This window comes from Coenobita brevimanus, chromosome 62 (genome assembly GCF_032717465.1).
Source record: "Coenobita brevimanus isolate Jiangsu-jjx chromosome 62, ASM3271746v2, whole genome shotgun sequence".
Taxonomy (NCBI): domain Eukaryota; kingdom Metazoa; phylum Arthropoda; class Malacostraca; order Decapoda; family Coenobitidae; genus Coenobita; species Coenobita brevimanus.
The window spans coordinates 4868000-4890584 of record NC_137015.1 but is presented as its reverse complement, the minus strand read 5'-3'; the positions used below and the strand labels follow the sequence as shown (position 1 = coordinate 4890584).

General features: G+C 42.3%; 1 protein-coding gene across 3 annotated transcripts in view; it reads left to right on the top strand.

Moving 5' to 3' along the window:
- The window catches only part of LOC145404093 (aldehyde dehydrogenase, mitochondrial), a 118936-nt gene that overhangs the window by 73531 nt on the left and 22820 nt on the right, over nt 1-22585 (top strand). For all 3 annotated transcript variants that reach the window (XM_080275706.1, XM_080275705.1, XM_080275707.1), the window contains 5 exons: nt 1470-1574; nt 2711-2812; nt 8458-8623; nt 15180-15370; nt 22212-22301. In XM_080275706.1, the coding sequence (XP_080131832.1) occupies nt 1470-1574; nt 2711-2812; nt 8458-8623; nt 15180-15370; nt 22212-22301 (654 nt within the window). The remainder of the gene's footprint in view (nt 1-1469; nt 1575-2710; nt 2813-8457; nt 8624-15179; nt 15371-22211; nt 22302-22585) is intronic.

Sequence of the window (22585 nt, the reverse complement as noted above, 5' to 3'; positions counted from 1 at the left end):
TCACATCTGTACCCTGCCCCCCCCCCTCCCCACCATTAGCACCCTTGGCAACACTTACACCCTTGGCAACACTTATCCCCTCCCCACATTAACTCCCCACTCCTTCCTTGGCAACACTTGTCTTCTCCTCCTCTCCATAAGCTTTCCACTTTTCCATTGTCACCACTTCACCCATTCCTGCTCATTAGTTACTACTTCTTTGTCATCACCTCTCCCCTTCTCCTTCATCAGTGCCCACTCCTTCCTTATTATCACCTCTCCTCTTATTCCCACTGGTTCCAACTCCTTCCCTGTTATCACCTGTTCCCTTTCCCCCATTAACTCCCAGCTCCTCCTTTGTCACCATCTCTCTCCTTCCTCCCATGGTAGCTCCCCACTTGCCACCACCTCTTCCTTTATCTCCTGTATTAGCTCCCCACTCCTCTTTTGTCAGCACCTCACCCTACCTCTCCTTTCCCTAATTTTGTTTTCATGTTCTTTCTTATCACATTCCTCATCAGCCTTCCTTCTCCCTCTGAGGTCCATGCCTCCTATTCTAAACTCACCACCTTCTTTATTCTTTATCTTCCATACTTATTCTAACTGTGCACCTTCTTCTTTCGGTACGTTAGCAATCTGACTTGTGTACTTTCTTGTTTAAGTGCAAGCATTAATCATAACATGTCACTGACATGCAAATGTTGGTGGGTTTGCTGTGCCAGGCATGACTGGGATTTGAACAACAATAACAACAGCCATGTTGTCATACAGTCACCATCTAACTTTCTGCACCATTTCAGTGGTTGACTCACATAAAGCTATTTCATTCTGTCATAGGTCATGTGAGAGCTTCCCTTAGAAAATGATTGTAGCTCACCTTGAATTGCCTATTAAGTAATTAAGGCACATTTAAGAATTTTATTCAGACTAATGCCAGAGAAATTTTATTTAAATAACCATAGAATTTATATAGAGCCACTCACTTGATGTAGTTGTCATTCTTTTTCTGTGTCTGCCCTCCCTCTTCCTATTTCTCCCATCTTTCGTGTAACTTTTTATTACTCTTCATTCCTTTTCAGGTGGCTTTACATTGAGTGACAAGCCAAATGGTCAGGAAACCATTTACAACATTGGGTGGTAACCACATAACCATCCCATACATGTTTCCGATGTGTCAGCAGCTGGGTTGGCGGAGGGTTAGTGCCCCTCCCTGTAAAACAACTCAAAGACAAATGACCACCCCTTATGGGATTATGGTGTCTGGGTATAGGTAAATAGATGCCACACATTCAGCCCTCAGACTCCTTATACTCTACACACACACACACACACACACACACACACACACACAAAAGGCTAATACAGTTTTCCCTATCATGTCATGTATTTTTATTTTTATTTTTTTCTAACCACTTTTACCATCACTTACACTTCCATATCTCTGTTGACTGCCTCACTGTCGTTCCTACTTTACCTCTCCATGGACACAGCTCTTCATCAACAATGAGTTTGTGGAGGCTGCTAGTGGACGTACATTCCCTGTTATTGACCCAGCAACGGAGCAGGTCATATCTAACGTCAGTGAAGCTGGACCAGTGAGTACTCTTAAAATATTGTGTTAATGTATAGTCAGTGAGAGAAGTATTGAGAGCCCTGCATTTGATGAATTAGACTTGGGTGATATTTTTTGCATGCTTCATTGTGCCTGGTACCTGTAATTCTGAGCAACTTATAAATCTGATTGTTGCCAAATTACTGTAATGTTCAGCGCATTAATGAGTGACATAGCATGAAAATGCTGGGGTACTGAAATGAGGCACATACCGATATACTATAGTACGGTATTTCGAAGCTGTTGTTCCTGTTTCAGTCTGTAAGGCCCAATGGGGGTCTTTTTTGTAATGGGGGTCACAGGGACCATGTTTTGTTCCTTATAATACTTCAGTCTTCTAGTCTTACAGTAAGAGTCCATTCCTTATGCCTCTTTAACCATAGTTCCTTCCAGCTTTGGTGTAACAGTTTGGGCATTTTCGTGTTTGTACTGGAATTTATTTATATAGTTGTTTTAATATTTGAAGATCTGGTGTGTGATATAAATACAGTTATTGCTTGATTTGTGTATTATCCTCAATGCAATCAGTATTCCTATGTCTAAAAGTATTTAAATTCTTCGTGTTTCAATTAGCAGTACCATCAGTTGGATCTCTTACATTACATCACGTGCTAAAACCACCTCAAAGAAACTTGGATTATTGTACAGAGTCAGTAACTTCTGCACTGACATGCTTTTAGGTATAATTTACAAGAGTCAAGTGTGCTCTCAGCTCAGATGTTGTTCACCTTTGTGGAGAGGTTGCATTAAAACAGCAGGACAAAATTCAGAACAAAGCGATAGTAATAATAATAATAATAATCAGTAACCCAGCAGTTACAAATGAACTACTTCCCATACATGTAAGAAGGAAGGTTGTATCCCTTGCATTATTTTACAGATACTCTTATGGCAAATGGTCGGAAGTTGCATCCATTGTGCCACCTCTCCACACCCTCCCCTGTGCTACATGGACTTATAGTCCACAGTAGTTCGAGTCCAACTGTTCCAGATTTTATGAATGGATGACGCCTGTAATTTGGTGTTTGTATTTTTTGTTTTTCCCCTCCTTTGTTTGTCTTATGTTGGGGGGAGGGGAGAAAAAAAAAAAAGTTATACACCACACCATGTTTCATGTAGGATGATGTGGACAAAGCAGTAGCAGCAGCAAGGGCAGCCTTCAGTAGCAAGGCCCCATGGCGTACCATGGATGCGTCACGTCGAGGTAGTCTCATGCACCGGGTGAGTGGGTGGTGTTATACATTGGTTGGTTGATTTAGTAGTACAGTGCAGTTTAGCTATAATGTAACTCTCCTGCTTTGCATCATGTCAGTCTTATGTCGGAGACAGAAGGCATCATCATCATCATTGTCATCATCATTGTCATTGTCCTTGTCATGTTTTCCCACCAAAGGATGGGGTGAGGAGGGGTGGAGGTGTGTTAGGTATATAATGCTGTTTGTGTTCATGGGAACTGCTAGATCTTGATTGGCACTAAAGCTTAATTTTAGTGTCAGCTGCATTGAAACTCTTTCCCTCTATCTTATCTCATGGCAGATGCCACAGTCTTAGAAGAGGTGACTACAATGTCACCCAGTCCTCAGCCATCAGGCTGCCCTGTCTTCAGCTCACACAACCCTCACTTGTGTACAGTACACCCATTGCCCATTATCTGGCGCATCGCTGGACTGAACATGAGAAATAGGAGAACATTTGCACAGTCTGAACAGTTTGAACGTCCATTGCCTCGCTAGTCCGACACCCTGTCTCTCCAGTCTGACACCTTACCTCTCCTTAGGTTTGAAACAAGGCTGTCCTGGTCCTCCCATCCTCCCTCCATCCCCTCTCATCTCCCCCCTCCCATTCCCTCTCCATCCCCCACCACACTCAGTACTGCCAGACGTGTCTCCCTCCCAGTCCCCCTGCCTTCCCCCACCTGTGGTTGTCTCCCACTCCATCCCCCCCATGTCTCCCATATATGTGTGTATGTGTGTGTGAGAGCGGTGAGTGAGTGAGTGAGAGTGGTGAGTGAGTGACAGTGAGTGAGTGAGAGAGAGCAGTGAGTGAGTGAGACTAGGTTGGGGGTAGTAGGGCTGTTTGGCTTTCTTGTCTCCTTCCCTTTCCCCCCACCCCCCTCACCCCCTCTTGTCTCCCACCCCCACCCCTGCTTGTCTCCCTGCCCATCCCCCTGCCCTCCCCCAGCCCCTCTTGGTGCACTCCCAGCTGCCTGCCTGGCTGTTTAGTTGCCCTGAAGCGGTGTTGAACACTGCATGACCGCATGTCTTTCCATCCTACCCTCGTGCATGTGATGTTTGATGTGCAATTTTTGAGCAGTAATATTGTTTATGAGGATAATAACATTACCTATGGTGTTCCTGTGTCAGTCTCTATTAATTGAGTAAGTTATTTAAAGAGTTTGGGTTTGGGTCTGGAATGCATCTCTGGCTTTTCTTCAGTATCTTACGGGTCATTCAACGAAGATGTCAACCTTCTTTGTCAAAATCAGAATTGCTTAAAAGTATATAAATTATACATCATTTTAAAGCTTAATCATTGAATTTTATGAATCTGAAGAGAAAAAGAGCCTAAACTGTCAACTAAGGGAGCTGCATAAAAAATTGTCATATTATGTCACCAAAGAAAAATCAATGCTGAATTTAGCAATTTTCATAACATCATTGACCAGAGTATGTTATTGTTTGGAATGCTGACATTGTGTTTTATTGAACTACTACAGTTGTTTACATATATGTTGTGGTCAGAATATAGCATGACCTTTAAATGGAAGTATTTCAGGAGTAATGTGTCAGGTTTTTTCCCCATTTTTCCCATACACAGCTAACACTCTGGAGAATACCAACATAACTTTATATTATAAATAGGCATCCCAAGGCCTTAATAGTGTAACGTTGGGATACTTTGAAACAAACCCTGGTAAGCCATATGGTCCGTCACACACGTTACATGCCCACCATGAGGAACGTTACTGGAAAATGATGTAACGTTTCTCACGCATACCTTTGAACAAAAAATCAATCTGTGACTATTTACACTGCAGTTGTTCATTATGTCAAAGATGGAGAGAGTGCTACAAAGCCATTAGCATTAATTTCAAATACAGCCTCCACTCTAGCCATGAAGTTCAGGCATTAATAGTGCTGTTTTTGATTATTTGATTTCTCCTGGTATTCATTTTATACATGTATCAGTGTGGACGTATGGGGCAGCAGCCCACTTCAAGAATAGGTATTCTATGGCCGCTCTAGCCTTTTACAAAGACCTCCACAACTGCACTGCTGAATGGAACTTTCAAGAAAGTTATCATGGCAAGGGCCCCTCATAATGGGATTGGGGCTTTACTAAAATGGAATGTCTACAGACGAGTTTTGCAAGGTTGCTGTACAGTAAGGTCTGCTGTAGAATTTTATGAGGAGGCTGAACAAATAACAGATAAAACTGAACTAATGTATGTGTCTACTGAATATATAAACACTGAGAAGTCAAAATATGTAGAGATCTGGAAAAACTGTAAGGCAGCAAAATCCATCCAGCAGTGCAGGTCAGTAAAACCTCTTGGCCACTATAAAGGAGCATTGTATCATTTGACTGCAGACCAATCGCCTTTTAAGCAATGCTATCTTCAGGAGACTGGCTATGGCCCACAATCTGACTCCAGTACTAGCAGTGGTAGGGAAAGTACACCATCTCTTGCAGAAATGTAAGAGTCATTCATGTCCCAGCATGAGTCAGAGTGCTACTGATATTGAGGCAACACAAAAACCATCCCCAGGTAACTATGTACTAGTTCATTACATTACCAAGAAGTTGTCGAAACATTATGTTGCAGTGGTAGAATCAGTTCCGGAGCCAGGCATTTTCGAAGTTAACTATTTAAAAAAGAGAGGCTCTGACAGAATGGGTGATAGCCAGTTTCATTTTCCTGACAACCTGGACAGAGACAAAATCTCAGAGGATATGGTTGTGTGGGTATTGCCAGCTCCTCATGTGTCAAGAATGACACACATTCAAAGGAGTGAACTTTTCTTCCTCAGTCAGTTAATATAAAAGGATGAATTGTCCATCTTCAATGAGCAAGTAGTTGATCTTTAATTTTTGTGTTGTTTATATCACTGGTGTGATATACTGTACAGCCAAGCCTATCATGTAACTTTCACATCAATTACTGGCTGTAGGGTTACCTACATGTTATAAGGTAATTTATGTTTGTAATATTCAAAGTTACATCGTTCTTTTCCACTGCATCACCCGCAACCCTGCTTTACAAGAATCATGTTTTGGTTAATTTATCATGTGTTTCACATTAATACATGATTTACTGTACATTGTTTTGTGATACTTACAATTACTGTAACCTTCATAAGTGATGATTTTGTAATTATATGAAAAACAAAATTCGCACAAGTAACGTTTCTCACTTTTCCTGTAATGTGTCTCATGGTTGCATTTTCCTTAACAGTAGCAGAATTCTTAGGAGAAATAGAATTTGCTGGGTATGGTTATGATCCTCATACATTGACATATTACTGATATGAAGCACTTCTTGATTGAACCAGTAAAATCACAGTTATTGAAAATATTCATGCAAAGTAAAAGGTGGGGTAGCATCGTGGTAACATTTCTCATGCCACTTTTAAAAATCTATATAAAATCAGAATAAAAACATGAATAATCTGATTATGGCATAATGTAGTATGAGGTGTTGGTAGTATACCTTGCAAACGGCATTTATTCATATTGCCTACATAAGAAAATACAAGTGAGAGTAGATCAGTAACCTGTCTCTGAATGTAACATTTCTTACAATGGAATGACCCTTATGGGGAAAATTGTTTTGATATCCGACATACTGATGACCGAACACTGCCACTGGTACACAGCACTGCCGGATATTGGGATATGGGTGTAAATAATTTTCAGTTCGCTCATATGCTTCTCCACCCCATGTTTCCATCTAATCCTCAGTCTTCCCCTCCCCCTCTCCCTTTCCACCTTACTACCATACACCCTTGTAGTCAGTCTCTCAGTTTTGTCACTCCATATGGCCAAACCATCCTAAGGTACGTCTGACATTTCCAGCACATATCATTTGTCAGTCTTTTGCCAGTGGCTTGGAATTCCAGTTAGATCTAGTGAGTGATCACTCTTGTAGTCAGTCCCTCAGTTGCCATTTTCTCTATGCGGCCAAACCATCTTAAGAAACTTCGAACATTTTCCAGCACAGATCATTTGTCAGTCTCTCATCAAGGCTTGGAATTCCAGTTAGATGTAGCAAGTGATCTTGCCAGCATTCAGTATACTGTATTTTGGGTCATGGTGGGTAAAGTTAGCTTTTTAAGTAGTACAGGACCGTAGCATACAGTGCAACACATTTTTGTATTAACAAGTGTTGATTGCCTCATTGAAGGGCAGGAGGTTGGATAGTTAAACTTGTACATATTGCAAATCTGTATCTTAAACCAACCCAGCTATAGTTACAGATATTCCGGCTCCTTAAAATCTAGTAATAGTTCTACAAATTTGAATTTCCTGCACCGCCCGCCCGCAACCCACCGCCATCTTGAATGACGTCATGTCAACACTCTGTCCACCCATTCCCGCCATTGTGTACGAGCATGCTAGCTCCATTGTGTTGGATTCTCACGGTTCAATGGCCTCTACTATACCTGGTAGTGTGGGGAAAGGGCCTGGTGGTGTGGGGAGAGAGCCTGGTGGTGTGGGGGGAGGGCCGGGAGGCAGTGGTGGTGATAAAAAGTGGCCGGGACATTCAAAGTCGGGAGGAAAGGCCAAGGCTAAAAGAGAGTATCGTGTTGGAAGGAACTGATCTGGAGTACATCTAACCCTTTCATGAATAAAGGGCTCCAATATCTTAATATTGTCTGGTTGCACTCACCATCCACCCACTTGATGTAGTGCTGCTGTCGGGTGGGTGCCCTTTCCTCTCCTCCATCCTTCTTTCCTTCCATCCTCTTTTGTCTTCGTTTCCTTCATTCTTTCCTTGTCCTTCTGCTTATGGGTAATTTTACACTCCCTCCTCTGTCTTTCTTTCCTTCATTCTTTCCTCTTCCTTCTGCCTGTGGGTGACTGTACACTGCATGGCAAGCCAAATGGCTTCCTGTACACCAGGAAACAGTTTACTACGCTGGGTGGTAACCATATAACCAAATTTTGGCACCTGGTGGTTTAGTGGGTAATTATTGCACTCCAGTCGGATTGAACTGGTGAAGGTTTATATCCAAGGGATGGTTGGGGTTGATTGCTCACGTAATGCCACTCAGGGATGAGTGAGGCTGGTCACTCTCATCTTAAATGTTGGGACCAACTGCCTAGCCCTGGACTCCTACGCTCCTCATGGGTCAATGTAGGGTTGGATGATGGGTGGATGGATGGATGAAGGGGGGAAAAAAATGCTTATGGCACGTGGTTCTACTTTTAAAACGAGATGTCTGATGAGATGTTAAGCCATTTTTTTTTAAATATAATGTTGGAGCACATAAGAGAAGCAAGTAGTGAGACTGTGCTCAGTCTTGTTGCTGATTGACTTATGAGAAATACAGGCTGGCTGTATCTTATCTCTTTAAAATACAGTATGACTGTCAAAATTTCTGGTCTTGCCTTCCCATTTGTGATCTCAGGTTTAATTCCAATATGGGTGACAGCCTTCTTAGCTCACTCTTGCTGCTACCTGATGATTCTGTTTGAGTTAGAGAAAGCCTTTCATACATACAGGACATATCAGGGCCAGATCTAGTCCTTCAGCTCAAAATGTCTAGTCCAAGCTGGAAGAAATAAGAAAATGCGAGAAAACTATTTGTACGATATCCCTTGGTTCATCGAGTTAAAAATATATGCCACTTACCTCCACCCAGCTTTGTGACCTGCTTGAGCGTGACCTGGAATACTTGGCAGCTCTGGACACCTTGGACAATGGGAAGCCAATGTCGGAGTCACGGGGGGACCTGGAGTACAGTGTGGGCACCATTAGGTATTATGCTGGATGGTGTGACAAGATACATGGCAACACTGTACCCTGTGGTATGTTGAATTACCATAGAATTTTTCTTGAGTAAACAGAAGTGCTTGATGTTAGCCAAAATAAAATTTTTAGACATACCACGAGTAGACAGAAGTAACTTGACATAGTTTTGGAAGCATTAGATTACTAGATTTTCTTTGTTGAACAAAGTCTTCTGGGGTTAGCCTGAATAATATATATACCCCAAGTGTTCCAACATCACTCTCATCTTAAATGTAGGAAGCATTAGATTACTAGAATTTCTTTGTTGAACAAAGCCTTCTGGGGTTAGCCTGAATAATATATATACCCCAAGTGTTCCAACATCACTCTCATCTTAAATGTCAGGACCAACTGCCCAGCCCTGGGCTCCTACACTCCTCATGGGGCAATGTAGGATTGGATGATGGATGGATGGTGTTCCAACTGCAGTGAAAGAGTTAATGGAGAGAATGTATGATTTAGATTTTTTGTTCCTCCATAAACTCGTTGGAGACATCAATCAGAGGTGACGGAAAGCCCCAGCTATATTCCCCTCCTCCTCTAGCATAGGATATACGGTATAAGGCAACTTGCATCACATGTTAGGTGGTAAGTCATAACCTCAGTGTCCTTGGAAAGGAGGATGGTGGACTGCAGGAAAAGGGCAGTTTAGTCTTACAGTCCACCAAGTTCACTTCCAGATAAGCCTTGGGCCACATCAACAACCATTTTATACCAGTATATGCCATGTACAGCATGTTCAGATTAAAACATACCAGTGCACACATCAAACTGTCTGTTAGCACAGATGATGGGTAATGGAAAATGCCTGATGATTCTACTCCATATTACTAGACCTACTCTCAGGGGGATGCCATGTATTGTATGTCTGTATTTCCTAGTCAGTTTTGTTATATGAGTATGCAGAATTGCAGATGGCAGTGGGATTAATCTTCATGGGGCATCACAAGCATTTCTGACCATTTAGGATATCATTGAAATCCTCCTCCATTTTTTTATTTATTTCTTTTAACATTCTTCCATATTCAGAAAAAGATGTTTTGACACTCAGCAACTGCCTTCCTTCAGACAGTATGTACTGTAACTATGTTATGGCCTTAGAATGCTTTACCTACTAAGATGCATTGCAGAAGAGGAAAAAAACTGAGTGCAAAATTGAGATGATTGCTCTATTCATTTTGTCTCTTGAAGGCTCCAACATACTTGCATGCCTTGGTCACCTAATGGCAGCTTTCCATGCTGCTCAATCTGTGGCATCTTCCCTATTCTTTTTTTTTTGCAAGGAAGAAGGAACCAAAGGCCATGAGCCCGCAGTAACAGTTCCCCCGCAGTAACAGTTCCCTCCAAGAGAAAAACATAATACAATAGAGAGCCAAATTCAAGATTCGATCATTTTGAGATGCCTGGACACACTGCGTTTGAAAGACTGGAGATCATAGGCAGCAGGAAATACAGACTGAGGGAGACGGTTCCAGAGCTGACCTGTTGCATAAATGAAAGACTGGGAGTAACGGTTAACTCTTCCATTAGAGAGTTGGACAGAAAAGGGATGAGAGTTTGCTGCCAGACGGGTGCTACGCGCCCGTTGTAAAGGTGGAGGAATGCAAGCAGACAGTTCAGAGGAGCAGTGACCGTTAAAGTAGCGATAGAAAAGAGATAAAGATGCAACAGTGCGGCGAAGAGACTGAGGTTGAAGGGAGTCAGTAAGAGGAGGAGAGTTAATGAGACGAAAAGCCTTTGACTCCACCCTATTGAGAAGAGCTGTATGTGGGGAGCCTCCCCACACATGAGAGTTGTACTCCACACAGGGGCAGGTAAAACCCCTGTATAGAGTCAACAATTGTGCAGGGGTAAAGAAAGAGCGGAGTCGGCTTAGCACACCCAATCTCTTGGAAGCAGATTTTACAAGAGATGTAATATGATCTTTCCAAGATAAGTCCCGAGTAAATGAAACCCCAAGCATATTCAAGGATGATGCAGGATTAAGCTGAATATTATTAAACATTAGTGGGTATACCTGTGGAAGATTTTGTCGGGTTGATAGGTGTAAGAACTGAGTCTTAGATGCATTAAAAACAACCATATTATTTTTACCCCAGTCAGAGATACGAGCCAAGTCAGACATTAGGTGTGCCATAGCCTCATCCCTTGTTTGCTGAAGTAACTGTTGAGATGGGCATTGCGGGAACCGAATGGAAAGGTGAAGGGTGGAGTCATCAGCGTATGAGTGGATAGGGTTAGATGTACGGCTTAGAAGATCATTGATGAATAAAAGGAAGACAGTTGGTGATAGGACAGAGCCCTGTGGAACACCACTGTTGATAGATCTAGGAGAAGGACGATGGCCGTCTACAACAGCGGCTATAGAACGACCAGAAAGGAAGCTAGCGATGAAGGCACAGATAGAAGGATAGAAACCGTAGGAGGGCAGTTTGGAAATTAAAGATTTATGCCAGACTCGATCGAAAGCCTTTGAGATGTCAAGCGCAATGGCAAAGCTTTCACCAAAGTCCTGAAAGGAGGATGACCAGGAGTCTGAAAGGTAGGTGAGAAGATCGCCAGTGGAGCGTCCCTGACGGAACTCATACTGACGATCGGAAAGAAGGTTGTGATAGGAAAGATGCCTTAAAATTTTTCTATTAAGACTAATACCTGAAGTCACACTCAATAACCTCATCCCAGGTCTTTTTCGATTTACCTCTTGCAGCCCTACCCAAGACATTAACATTCCTCACTTTCTGCACCTAATTATCACCCATCCTTTACACATGCCCAAAACATCTCAGTCTACCTCTCCTTATCACAACACCAATACTCTCCAGTCCCATCCTACCCATCAACTCTTCCATCATAAACTTAGCCCCCCAAGGCCTTTCATTCAGGGATGCACTGCACATCCACCTAATCATTGTCATTTCTCTATGTTTGAGCCTGCACATATCCTCTTCCTTTACTACCCAGGTCTCACTACCATATAGCATTACACTCCTAACACATGCTGCACACAAAGATCCCCTGGCATGGAGGGAGAGCCCTCTCAATGTCAGGAGAAGCAATAACTCCCTGAACTTGTTCCAACCACTCATCACTCAAGTCACAAAGCTAGCACCAGCCTCACCTCCAGCACATAAGATATCTCCCAAATAACAAAACTCTTCCACACACTGAAAAGGCTCACCAGCAAGTTCAGTCCTTTCATGCCTGGCAATCTCCACCTTCTCTCCCTGACATACCGCACACATAAAATCAGTATTATCTCGCAGTGTACCTCTAATACCACTACATTTCTTATGCACCCGTCTATCACAGACTGTGCAAGATGGAATCACTTCCCACGCCCTTTTGGCAAATAGCACATGGCCACTCTCCTTCTTCTTTGACAATACTGCCACCAGCCCTAGATTCCATCACTTGTTTTATCTGCATCTGCCCTTTCCTCTCCTCTTCCCTTCTTTCCTTCCTTCCTTTTCTGTCTTTCTTTACTTCATTCTTTCCTTGTCCTTCTGCCTGTGAATGACTTTACACTCCCTCTTCTGTCTTTCTTTCCTTCATTTTACTCTTTCTTCTGCCTGTGGGTGACTCTACACTGCACGACAAGCCAAATGGATTCCTTTACACCAGGAAACCATTGACTATGCTGGGTGGTAACCATATAGCCAAATTATGGTGCCTGGTGGTTTAGTGGGTAATTACGGCACTCCAATCGGATTGAGCCGGTGAAGGTTGATATCCAAGGGGTAGTTGGGGTTTATTGCTCACATTATGCCACTTGGATGAATGAGGCTGGCCACTATCTATCTATCTATTGCCAGACACCATAATCCCGTAAAGGGTGGCCATTTGACACTGAGTTAGTTGTTTACTCTTATCTTAAATGTCAGGTCCAACTTGCCTAGCCCCGGGCTCCTATGCTCCTCCTTTGGCAACGTAGGATTAGATGATGGATGGATGGATACTCTTAAGCCCTTGTGCTCCATACCATATCTCCACTTCCCAAATCTTTCCTCTGCTTCCCTTTCATTCTCTGCTAGCAACACCAAATCATCAGCATACAGCCTCTCCCACGGAGGTCTGTTTCTGAAGTCACGTGAGAGGGCTTCAGGCATCATGATAATCAACAAGGGGCTCAGACTGACCCCTGGTGCACACCAACATACACAGATAACTCATCACTCAAATTTCCATTCACCCTTACCTAGGTGCGAGCACCCACATACATGGCTATAACCACCCTAACCAGCCACTCCTTGATCTCAAACTTTCTCATTGCCCACTTCATCTCTAGAGACTTTGTCAAAGGCCTTCTCCAGATCAACAAAAAGTAGTTCCCTTTTTTTTCCTGCTATATATTTTTCCAGAAACTGTCAAACAATGAATATGACATCAGTGGTTCCCCTGCCTGGCATAAACCCATACTCCATCTCATCAATATTCACTCTCTAATCCAACCTTCTAGAACTCTGTCCATTACCTTCATTATTTGGTCTAAAACTTTTATGCCTCTATAATTTCTTCTTTCCAGGGCATCACCATTCCCATTGTACACATTTACAGTTACACTCTTCAGCCAATCATCTGGGACAACACACTCACATGTAATCGTATTTCTCAGGTCAGCGACTAACCTCACTCCTAAATCTCCTGAGGCTTTCAACATTTCGGCAGTCAACCCAGACACATCCCTGTTTCTATCCAACATTCAAATAGAAAAATTCACTCAGCCCATTATCCATATGCATTGCAGCCTTATGCCCCTCATACATAATCTTCATGGCATTCATCAACTTCCCATTTACTCCATATATTTTTAATACTTTCCTTATTCCTTGTCCCACCCTGTCATATGAAGGCTGCATACAACTTCTTTCCCTTTAGACCTAAGAATGAATATCTGATCTACACAACCTGTTCCCTTCTTAAAAACTCCCTGTTCTTCTCCAGCTAATTCCTTTGTTATTTCCAAACTCCGTCAATAAGTATCCTACCATATACTTTTCCAGTTACGCTAAGAAGACAAGTGCCCCTATGATTACCACACACCTCTTTTTCCCCTTTTTCGTTGTATAGGGGAATAATTATACCTGACTTCCAATCCTCTGGGACTCTGCCTTCCTCCCAGGCCAATCTGCACATCTACCATATCCATTTTACTGCTATCTCTCACCCATGCTTCAGCATTTTGCCACACACTCCATCAATTCCTGGGGCTTTCCTCAGTTTGACTTTCTTCATTACTGCCACTACTTCCATCCTACTGATTTCTTCCTCTCTTCTCACCTTCCTCCTTCTCCCAGCCATTCCCCAGCCACTTACATTAGCGTTACTTTCATTTTCTGTTTAACAATTCCTTAAAGTGTTCTACCCATCCGCTCACTTTTTCTCCCTTCTCCACCAGCAATCTAGCATTTTCATCTTTCACACCCTGACTTACTCCTTTATCACCCTGTCTAACTCTCTTTACCTCTTCCCAGAACATTTTCATACATTCATCTCACTTTACACTCAAATTCCTTCCAAATTCCTTATCCACTCTCTTCTTACTCTCTCCTACTAATCTTTTCACTTCTCTCTCCCACTCTACAGATAACTGTCTCTTCTGACTCTCAATTTCCTCCACGTCCCTGTTCCTCATCCACATACTATGTGTTTCTTCTTTCACGTCACAACCTGTCTCACCTCTTCATGCCTCCATGCTGTTCCTTGCACCCCCTTTTGTCATCTCTTCACCCCACACATCAGTTCACATGCTGCACAGATTTCTTCTGTCAATGTCTTGCACATACTTTCCACATCCTCCAACTGCTCCAGATCATATTTACAGCAGTTGATAGTGCAGATTACCATCATAAGCACCCAGTCATGTGTGTGAATATGTGGACTGTGCCATGTCATGCCAATTCCTAAGATGCTGAGCTGGTTCAAGTGATGAGGAAGGTACACAATGCAAGTATCTCCTTGTCACTACCTCCTCATCCCATCAATCTGGTACATCCTTTGCAGTGACTGCTTTGGCCGGAGAGTTCATGTGTGTGATTTGTTTGGTCATTGTGCATAAGTACAGTACATCCTGTCATTTTGTACGCAACGCTTATCTAGTCTTCCAGCCTGTTCCCTCCTCATCCCACACCATCTTTCCATTGTGTGCCTCACCTCTCTTTCAGATGGAGAGTTCGTATGTATGATTTAGTTGGTCTGATTTATTTGATATTTTTGTGCATCTGCTTGTCATTGTCTACAACCCATCAAATTCCAGGGCTCAACCTCATTGTCTCATACCATCATATCCTGTGCTGTATCTCTGCTTCAGGTGGAAAGTGCATGGTTGTGATTTGTCTGATAATCCTGTGGTAGTACTGCCTGTTGTTTTGTCTTACTCATCAGATATTCCAGCCATTGACTTACCTATCCCATTTCATACTGTATTACTGTTGTGCTTCAAGTGGAGTTCATGTATGTGGTTAATTTGGCTATCCTCTGCAAGTTTCTGCCTGTCATTTTGTCTAGAGTGTCTTCAAGCCTTCTACCTTATCATATCATACAGTCTTTCATTCATGCGTTATAACTGTGCTTCAGATGGGGAGTTTATATGCATGACGAGGAAGGAGCCAGTGGGTGTTGTTGGACAGATCATTCCATGGAACTATCCACTCATGATGTTGGCATGGAAGTGGGGTCCTGCCCTTGCTGCTGGATGCACTATTGTACTCAAGCCAGCTGAACTTACTCCACTCAGTGCCCTTTATGTTGCAGCTCTCAGCAAGGAGGTGAGAACAGTATCATCTGTCATAATCATTGTGATCATCATCATTTGTCATCATCATTGTCAGTGTCATCATCATCTGTCATCTTCATTGTTGTGATCATCATCCATTGTCATCATTGCTCTGTTTCCTATTGAACAATGGGATATCCTTATGATCCGATGAAGTTAAGGTCAGTCTTGATTGCTGAATCTTGTGCTATTTTAACATCAGTACAGTAACTTGATAATAAAAACGAAGGATAAACAGTACTGTGGACAGGTCATTGTGATGAAGTAATTGATAAGATGGAACACCTGAAGTATGAATTGGTAACATTACATTATTGCATACAACTAGTTGCCGGTGTTATTTTACTTTTAACTTTTCCAGCGTGTGTTATTTTGACTTTCATTCATAACTTTGAATGGCAGATCATTGTCAAAACATCAACCCTCATTATCAATGCACACTGTATACAAAACAGGATCGGTGGTTATTATTAGGGGTAGTATTTCTTAAAAGCTTTTTAATTTTTTTTTACAAGTACCAGAGTAGAGCCTACTGTTTACTAGAAAGGACAATAGTTGTAGATAAATTTTGGTTGTTGAAAGAGGTCTAAGTGTGATTTGGTTGTCAGTGGAGAGAGGTGGATTAATGAAATAGTTTGAAGTAGTTTGATGCAGAAATAGAAAATAATCGAAGTTGATAAAGGAAGTGGAGAGTAGAGTGACACAGGGAAGATGGTTGGCCATTGCTGTGAAAATCTTAATACAAAACATGACTTACTATGAAGGCTGGAAGATTGCATGAAGGTGTGGTAATGCCTGCTCTAATGCTTGGGTATGAAAATGATATGGCAGGGGTGTGAAGTACCAAGAGTGATCGCAGTGGAAATTGGGCTATAAAGGAATGTATTTCAGTATGTGTGAGTTGCATAGACTGAATAGGATAAGACAAAAAATTCATTCATCCATTAAAAAAAAAAAAAAAAAAAAAAGTAGAAGATGGTGTGCTTATTTGGTGTAGTAATTATGAAATAGTCTGTATATGAACAGGTTTGAGTGTGAGAGGAGTCTTGGTTGCACAAGAGACTGGACCGAAGCAGATGAATGATGAATGTATGGAGGTGCTCATGACAAGGGTTGCACCCCTTTTTATTATGGAAATTTGGCGACTGTCCCACAGGTGTGCATGAAATACATCTACCAAAGGGGTAATCAGTATGTGGTAAAGATTTTACTTGTAAAATGGAGTGAAAGATTAGAAAGCTTGAATGATCTGTAAATGATTATGTGACACATTTCTCTGGGAACATACAATATAGGCTATATATGTGTGTGTGTGTGTGTGTGTATTTACCTATTTGTAGTATACAGGAATTGAGCAATGCTCATGTTGTCCTGTCTCCATATCCACATTTATCAAGTCTACCTTTACACACATGAATGTTTTTCTCCTGCATCACCTTTTCGTCTAAGTCGTTCCAAACACTGTACTTATGTGTTTACCTAATATACCTAATTGTGATATACACGAAATATGCTATGCCCGTGGGTTTCCGTCGCTGTTTCTCAGTAAGTCAAATTTAGCTTTAAACTCGTTTAAGTTTTTAGACTGGACGATCTCTTTGTCGTGTGTGTGTGTGTTTATTATCCCTAAGGTGGGAATTAGGCTGGGGATGTTAAATAATTAAGGAGGTATAGGAAACTGTAAAGTTAATTTTGAAATGAACAGTACTATCATCTACACAATACTTTCTTTTTGTGGGAGAACAGAGGTTTTTATGTCTTGTTTTTTTAGGTTTGGAGGGAAATAGTGGAGGTAATGACTTTTGCTTATACGTATGTAGTTATGGATGATGCTTATCCCAGTGGTAGGATTAGCTGGTAATAATCTGAGGCGTGTTGTAACTATTATTGAGTCACCATTTGCCATAGCTGTAAAGACGCAGCAAAGTTGCTGTGTCATGTTTGCACTTTTTATTTTCTTTTTTTTTAATGCAAGGAAGAAGCAACCAAAGGCCGGAGCCCACAAACCGTTCCTTTAAGAAAATGCAAAAACAATACACAAGATAAGAGATGTAGTGGTATCAGAGGTAGACTGCGAGATAATGCTGATTTTATGTGTACGGCGTGCCGGGGTGAGCAGGTGGAGATCGTCAGACGTGAAAGGATTGAACTTGCTGGTGAATCTCTTGAGTGTGTGGAAGAGTTTTGTTATTTAGGAGACATGTTGTGTGCTGGAGGTGGGGCTGGAGCTAGCTCTGTGGCTAGGGTGAGAAGTGGTTGGAAGAAGTTCAGGGAGCTCTTGCCTCTCCTGACATTGAGGGGGCTCTCACTACGTGCTAAGGGGTCTTTGTATGCAGCGTGTGTTAGGAGTGTAATGCTGTATGGCAGTGAGACCTGGGCAGTGAAGGAGGAAGACATTCGCCAGCTCAGACGTACAGAAATGACAATGATTAGGTGGATGTGCAGTGCGTCCCTGCGTCCAAGGCCTGGAGGGGCTGGGTTTACAATGGAAGAGTTGAGAGGTAGGATGGGACTGGAGTGTATTGGTGTTGTGATGAGGAGAGGTAGATTGAGGTGGTTTGGACATGTGGAGAGGATGGGGGATGATAATTGGGTGAGGAAGGTGAGAAGTGTTAATATTGGGGGTGGGGCTATGAGGGGTAGACCGAGAAAGACATGGGACGAGGTCATTAAGTGTGACCTAAGGGTTAAGGGACTGAACAGGGAGGCTGCAATGGATCGTGCAGCGTGGAGAGCCGCCATTAGGTGACCAAGGCCGACACATGCAAGCATGTTGGAGCCTTTAAAAACGAAACGAAACGAAGAGAGCCAAAGTTAAGATCGGTTCATATTGAGATGCCTAGACACACTGCATTTGAAAGACTGGAGATCATAGGAAGTAGGAAATACAGACAGAGGGAGACAGTCCAGAATTGACCTGTTGCATAAATGAAGGACTGGGAGTAATCGTTAACTCTTGCATTAGAGAGTTGGACAGAAAAGGGATGAGAGTTTGATACTAGACGGGTGCTATTCACCCGTTGTAGTGGTGAAGAGGTGCAAGCAGACAGTTCAGAGAAGCAGTGACCATTGAAGTAGCAATAAAAAAGAGATAAAGATGCAGCAGTGCAGTGAAGAGACAGAGTTTGAAGGGAGCCTGTAAGAGGAGGAAAATTAATGAGATGAAAAGCCCTTGACACCACCATGTTGAGAAGAGCTGTTATGTGGGGAGCCTCCTCACACATGAGAGTTGTACTCTACACAGGCAAATAAAACTTGTGTATAAAGTCAACGACCATGTAGGGGTAAAGAAGGTACGGAGACGGCTTAGCACACCTAGTCCCTTGGAAGCAGATTTTACAAGAGATGTAATATGATCTTTCCAAGATAAATCTCGAGAGAATGAAGCCCTGAATATGTTTGAAGATGATGCAGGATTGAGATGGATATTATTAAACATTAAAGGGTACTCCTGTGGAAGATTTTGACAGGTTGATAGGTGTAAGAACTGAGTTTTTGACGTATTACAAACAACAAGATCACTTTTACCCCAATCAGAGATACGAGCCAAATTTGACGTAAGATGTGCCATAGCCTCATCCCTTGTTTCTTGAAGTAACTGCTGAGATGGACGCTCCAGGAAGCAAATGGAAAGGTGAAGGGTGGAATCATCAGTGTATGAGTGGATAGGGTTAGATGTACAGCTTAGAAAGTCATTGATGAATTAAAGGAAGAGAGTTGGCGATAGGATAGAGCCCTGAGGATCGCCACTGTTGATAGATCTAGGAGAACAGTGGCTGTCTACAACAGCAGCTTTAGAACGACCAGAAAGGAAGCTAGAGAGGAAGGCACATATAGAAGGATAGAAACTGTAAGAGGGTAGTTTGGAAATTAAAGATTTATGCCAGACTTGATCGAAAGCCTTTGAGATGTCAAGTGGAATGGCAAAGCTTTCGCCAAAGTCCCAATAGGAAGATGACCAGGAGTCTGAAAGGTAGGTGAGAATTTCGCGTCCCTGATGGAACCCGTACTGATGTTCAGAAAGGTTGTGATAGGAAAGATGCTTTATTTTATTTATTTGTTTACTTTTCAAAGAATTGACTTGAAAACTTTTGAGATACAGGATGTTTAAGCAATTGAGTGATAGAGGGTTGGGAATGGCCACCTTTCTTTGGTACTGGCTGAATGAGAGCACACTTCCAGCAAGAAGGAAAGGTACAAGTTGATAGACAAAGGCAAAAGAGTTTACCTAAGCAGGGTGTAAGCACAGTTCTTGAGAGCAGCAGGAGGGACCCCATCATGCCCATATGCCTTGTTAGTATTGAGGCCAGTAATGGCAGAAAATTCTTCAGTTGAAGAAATTTTAATGTCAGCCAAGAGGAGGTCTTGGGGGAAGTGATGGAGGAACAGCAACTGAATCATCTAAGGTGGAATTGGAGGAGAAAGTCTGAGTGAAGTGATCTCCTGTATCAGTAGAAAAAATAGCTGCATTGTCATCAGAGTGGAAAAGAGGAGGGAAGAATGATGAGGCAAAGTTGTTAGAAAGGTTTTTGGCAAGGTGCTTGAAGGAGCTGGAAGAATTCAAGTTGGAGAGTTCAGAACATTTAGTACAGATGAAATTATTTTTAGCACAGCAAAGAACAGACTTAGCATGATTCTGGGCAGAAACATAAAAAAAATGAGATTTAGGGGTGGGTTGGCTCCAGTACCTTGTGTGTGTTGTGGACAGCATTAGAACAAGCTTGATTAAACCAGGGTTTCTTTGCATTAGTCAGAAGATATGAGAATGGAATGTATGCTTCCATGCCCAAGAGAATAACCTCCATAATGCACATGGCACACCCAGATGGCTCTCAGCCATGGACAATAATCATTCCAGGGAAAATCAAAGAAGTACTGCCTGAGGGCCTCCAAATCAACAGCTCCAGAGTGCCACAACAGACATTTCTTTGGAGGGTCCACAGGCTGTACTGGAGTGATAGGACAGATTTAAGGTGATAGGGTTGTGGTCACCCAACAGAGCGGCAAGATTAACAATGTAAGCAGAAGGATTAGTTGTATTGAAGAGGTCAAGTATATTGGAACTCTCTCCAGGATGATCAGGGATACGGGTAGGATGCTGCACAAGCTGCTCTAAGTCATTAAGGATAGAAAAGATCTAGGCTTGTTCTCCAGGTTGATCAGTGAAAGGAGAGGAGAGCCAAAGGTGGTGGTAAACACTGAAATCTCCTAAAATGGGGATTTCAGAGAAAGGAGAAATAGATGAGATGTGTTCCATCATGGACGTAAGATAGTCGAAGAATTTTTCATATTCAGTAGAATTCAGGGATAAGTAAACAGTGCAGATATATTTATAGTCAGAGAATGACAAGAAAGCTGAGGCCAGAGAGTCAAGCATTCAGAAGAATCAAGTTCAGGAACACCAAAGCAAGATAAGTTGTTGTGTACATATACACAACAGCCATCCTTGGCTTTGAAATGAGTATAGAGAAAGTAGGAGGATACAGAGAAGGCTTGGCTATCAGTTGCCGCGGATAGCTGAGTCTCAGTTAGGAAGAGAAGGTGAGGTTTAGAGAAGATGTAGTGCTCAACAGAGAGAAAGTTAGAGGAAAGGCTACATATGTTGCAGAAATGAAGAAGTGAGTCAGACAATGGTTCAAGGCATCTTGCTTGGTCGTCACCAGGAGAGGGGTGGTTGGTGCCCCCCCCCCCTCATATTGGAGAGTATGCTGGCCTACTCTCTCTCTGTTACTGAAACACTGAAAAGGTTCAGCAAAGAGGGATGGTCAGGAACTAGTCCCAAGGGCTGATGAAATGGGAGCTACACCTCTCCGTGTCATCAGCATTCTGTCCACCTTGGGAGTACTGCTGTGCTTGGCTGGTGCTACAGTCTACTCCCTTGAGGCTTGGTGAATTATTGTAAATCTTTAATGGTACTGTACCATTATGCATGAAGATATTGTGGATGGTGGTGGTAATCACTGACCTTGCATTGGCATACACTACTGCATAACTCATGGTCTTTTGCACTTGACTCCTTTTAGTATGATGACATGTTTTACTTTCATCTTGCTGTCAATCACATTATTTCCCTCAGCTAAGAGGAAATCTATCATAGCAGAGATATCAGTGGAATTTGTGTCTAACATGTTCACTACAGGATGTCTCTCTTAAGCTTATAATTTAGTGGTAGTCTGATTGAAACAAAATAAATTCATTATAGTGAAGAAGATGAAAATGTTTTGTTTTTGTATGATTTAATGTGGATTGCTGCTTTCAAGATGGAATTGTGAGTATTATACGCTTGAATAATGAGTAACAGGATGTATGATCCATTTCCCAGGCATGCTGCAGATAGTTTTCAAAATTTTAGTACATTTCTTTTCCTCTTTCTGGCCCATTTATTTAGAAATAGGGTAAGGAACAGGGATGGATCCAGGGGGGGGGGATGCATCCCCCCCCACCGGCCATGCGTCATTGAATAAAGAAGCAATTTCAACATTGAAATATCAGTATGTCGCGTCAAGTTTTTGGTTGAATCAGCAAATCAGACCCCCCCACCGAAAATTCCTGGATCCACCCCTGGTAAGGAAAATGATGATAGTGTATTGAGTTACTGATATGTCTGGTGTGACTACTGTTGCTTAGTACACAAGGATGCAGTCATGGTGTGAAATGCTGGTAAAGCTGTATGAAGGTATACTGTACTGTACTTGGATTATAGTTTAGCCTGTTTTAGTGCAACTGTGGAAGTTATCACTGTATCCTTATTTCCTTCTCATAATTTAGGTGTGTAGGATCCATAAATAGCAAACAGAATCTCAAGACTGGTAGTACAATATGGTTTCTGACAGGCTGGGTTTCCTCCTGGTGTGATCAATGTGGTGCCTGGGTATGGGAATGTAGCAGGCCAGGCTGTCTCCCAGCACAAGGACATCGATAAGGTACAGTGTGTGTGCATGTTTTTAAAGAGTAAAATTTTACACAAAGTAGGTGGGGACCCCCCACCATCCACTGAGTCAGTGTAGAGTTATTCTAAGGGGACTCTGCATGTAGTGACAAGGCAATTGGTTTCCTTAACCCAGAAAACCATTTAACATGTTAGGTGGTAAGCATATGGCAAGTAGATGGATTACCTGTTGGTCTAGTGGGGTAGTTAAGGTTTATTACTCACATAATTGTGTCTCAGGTATGAGTGACTAGTCAGTCTTTCCTTTAAGGTGTGAAC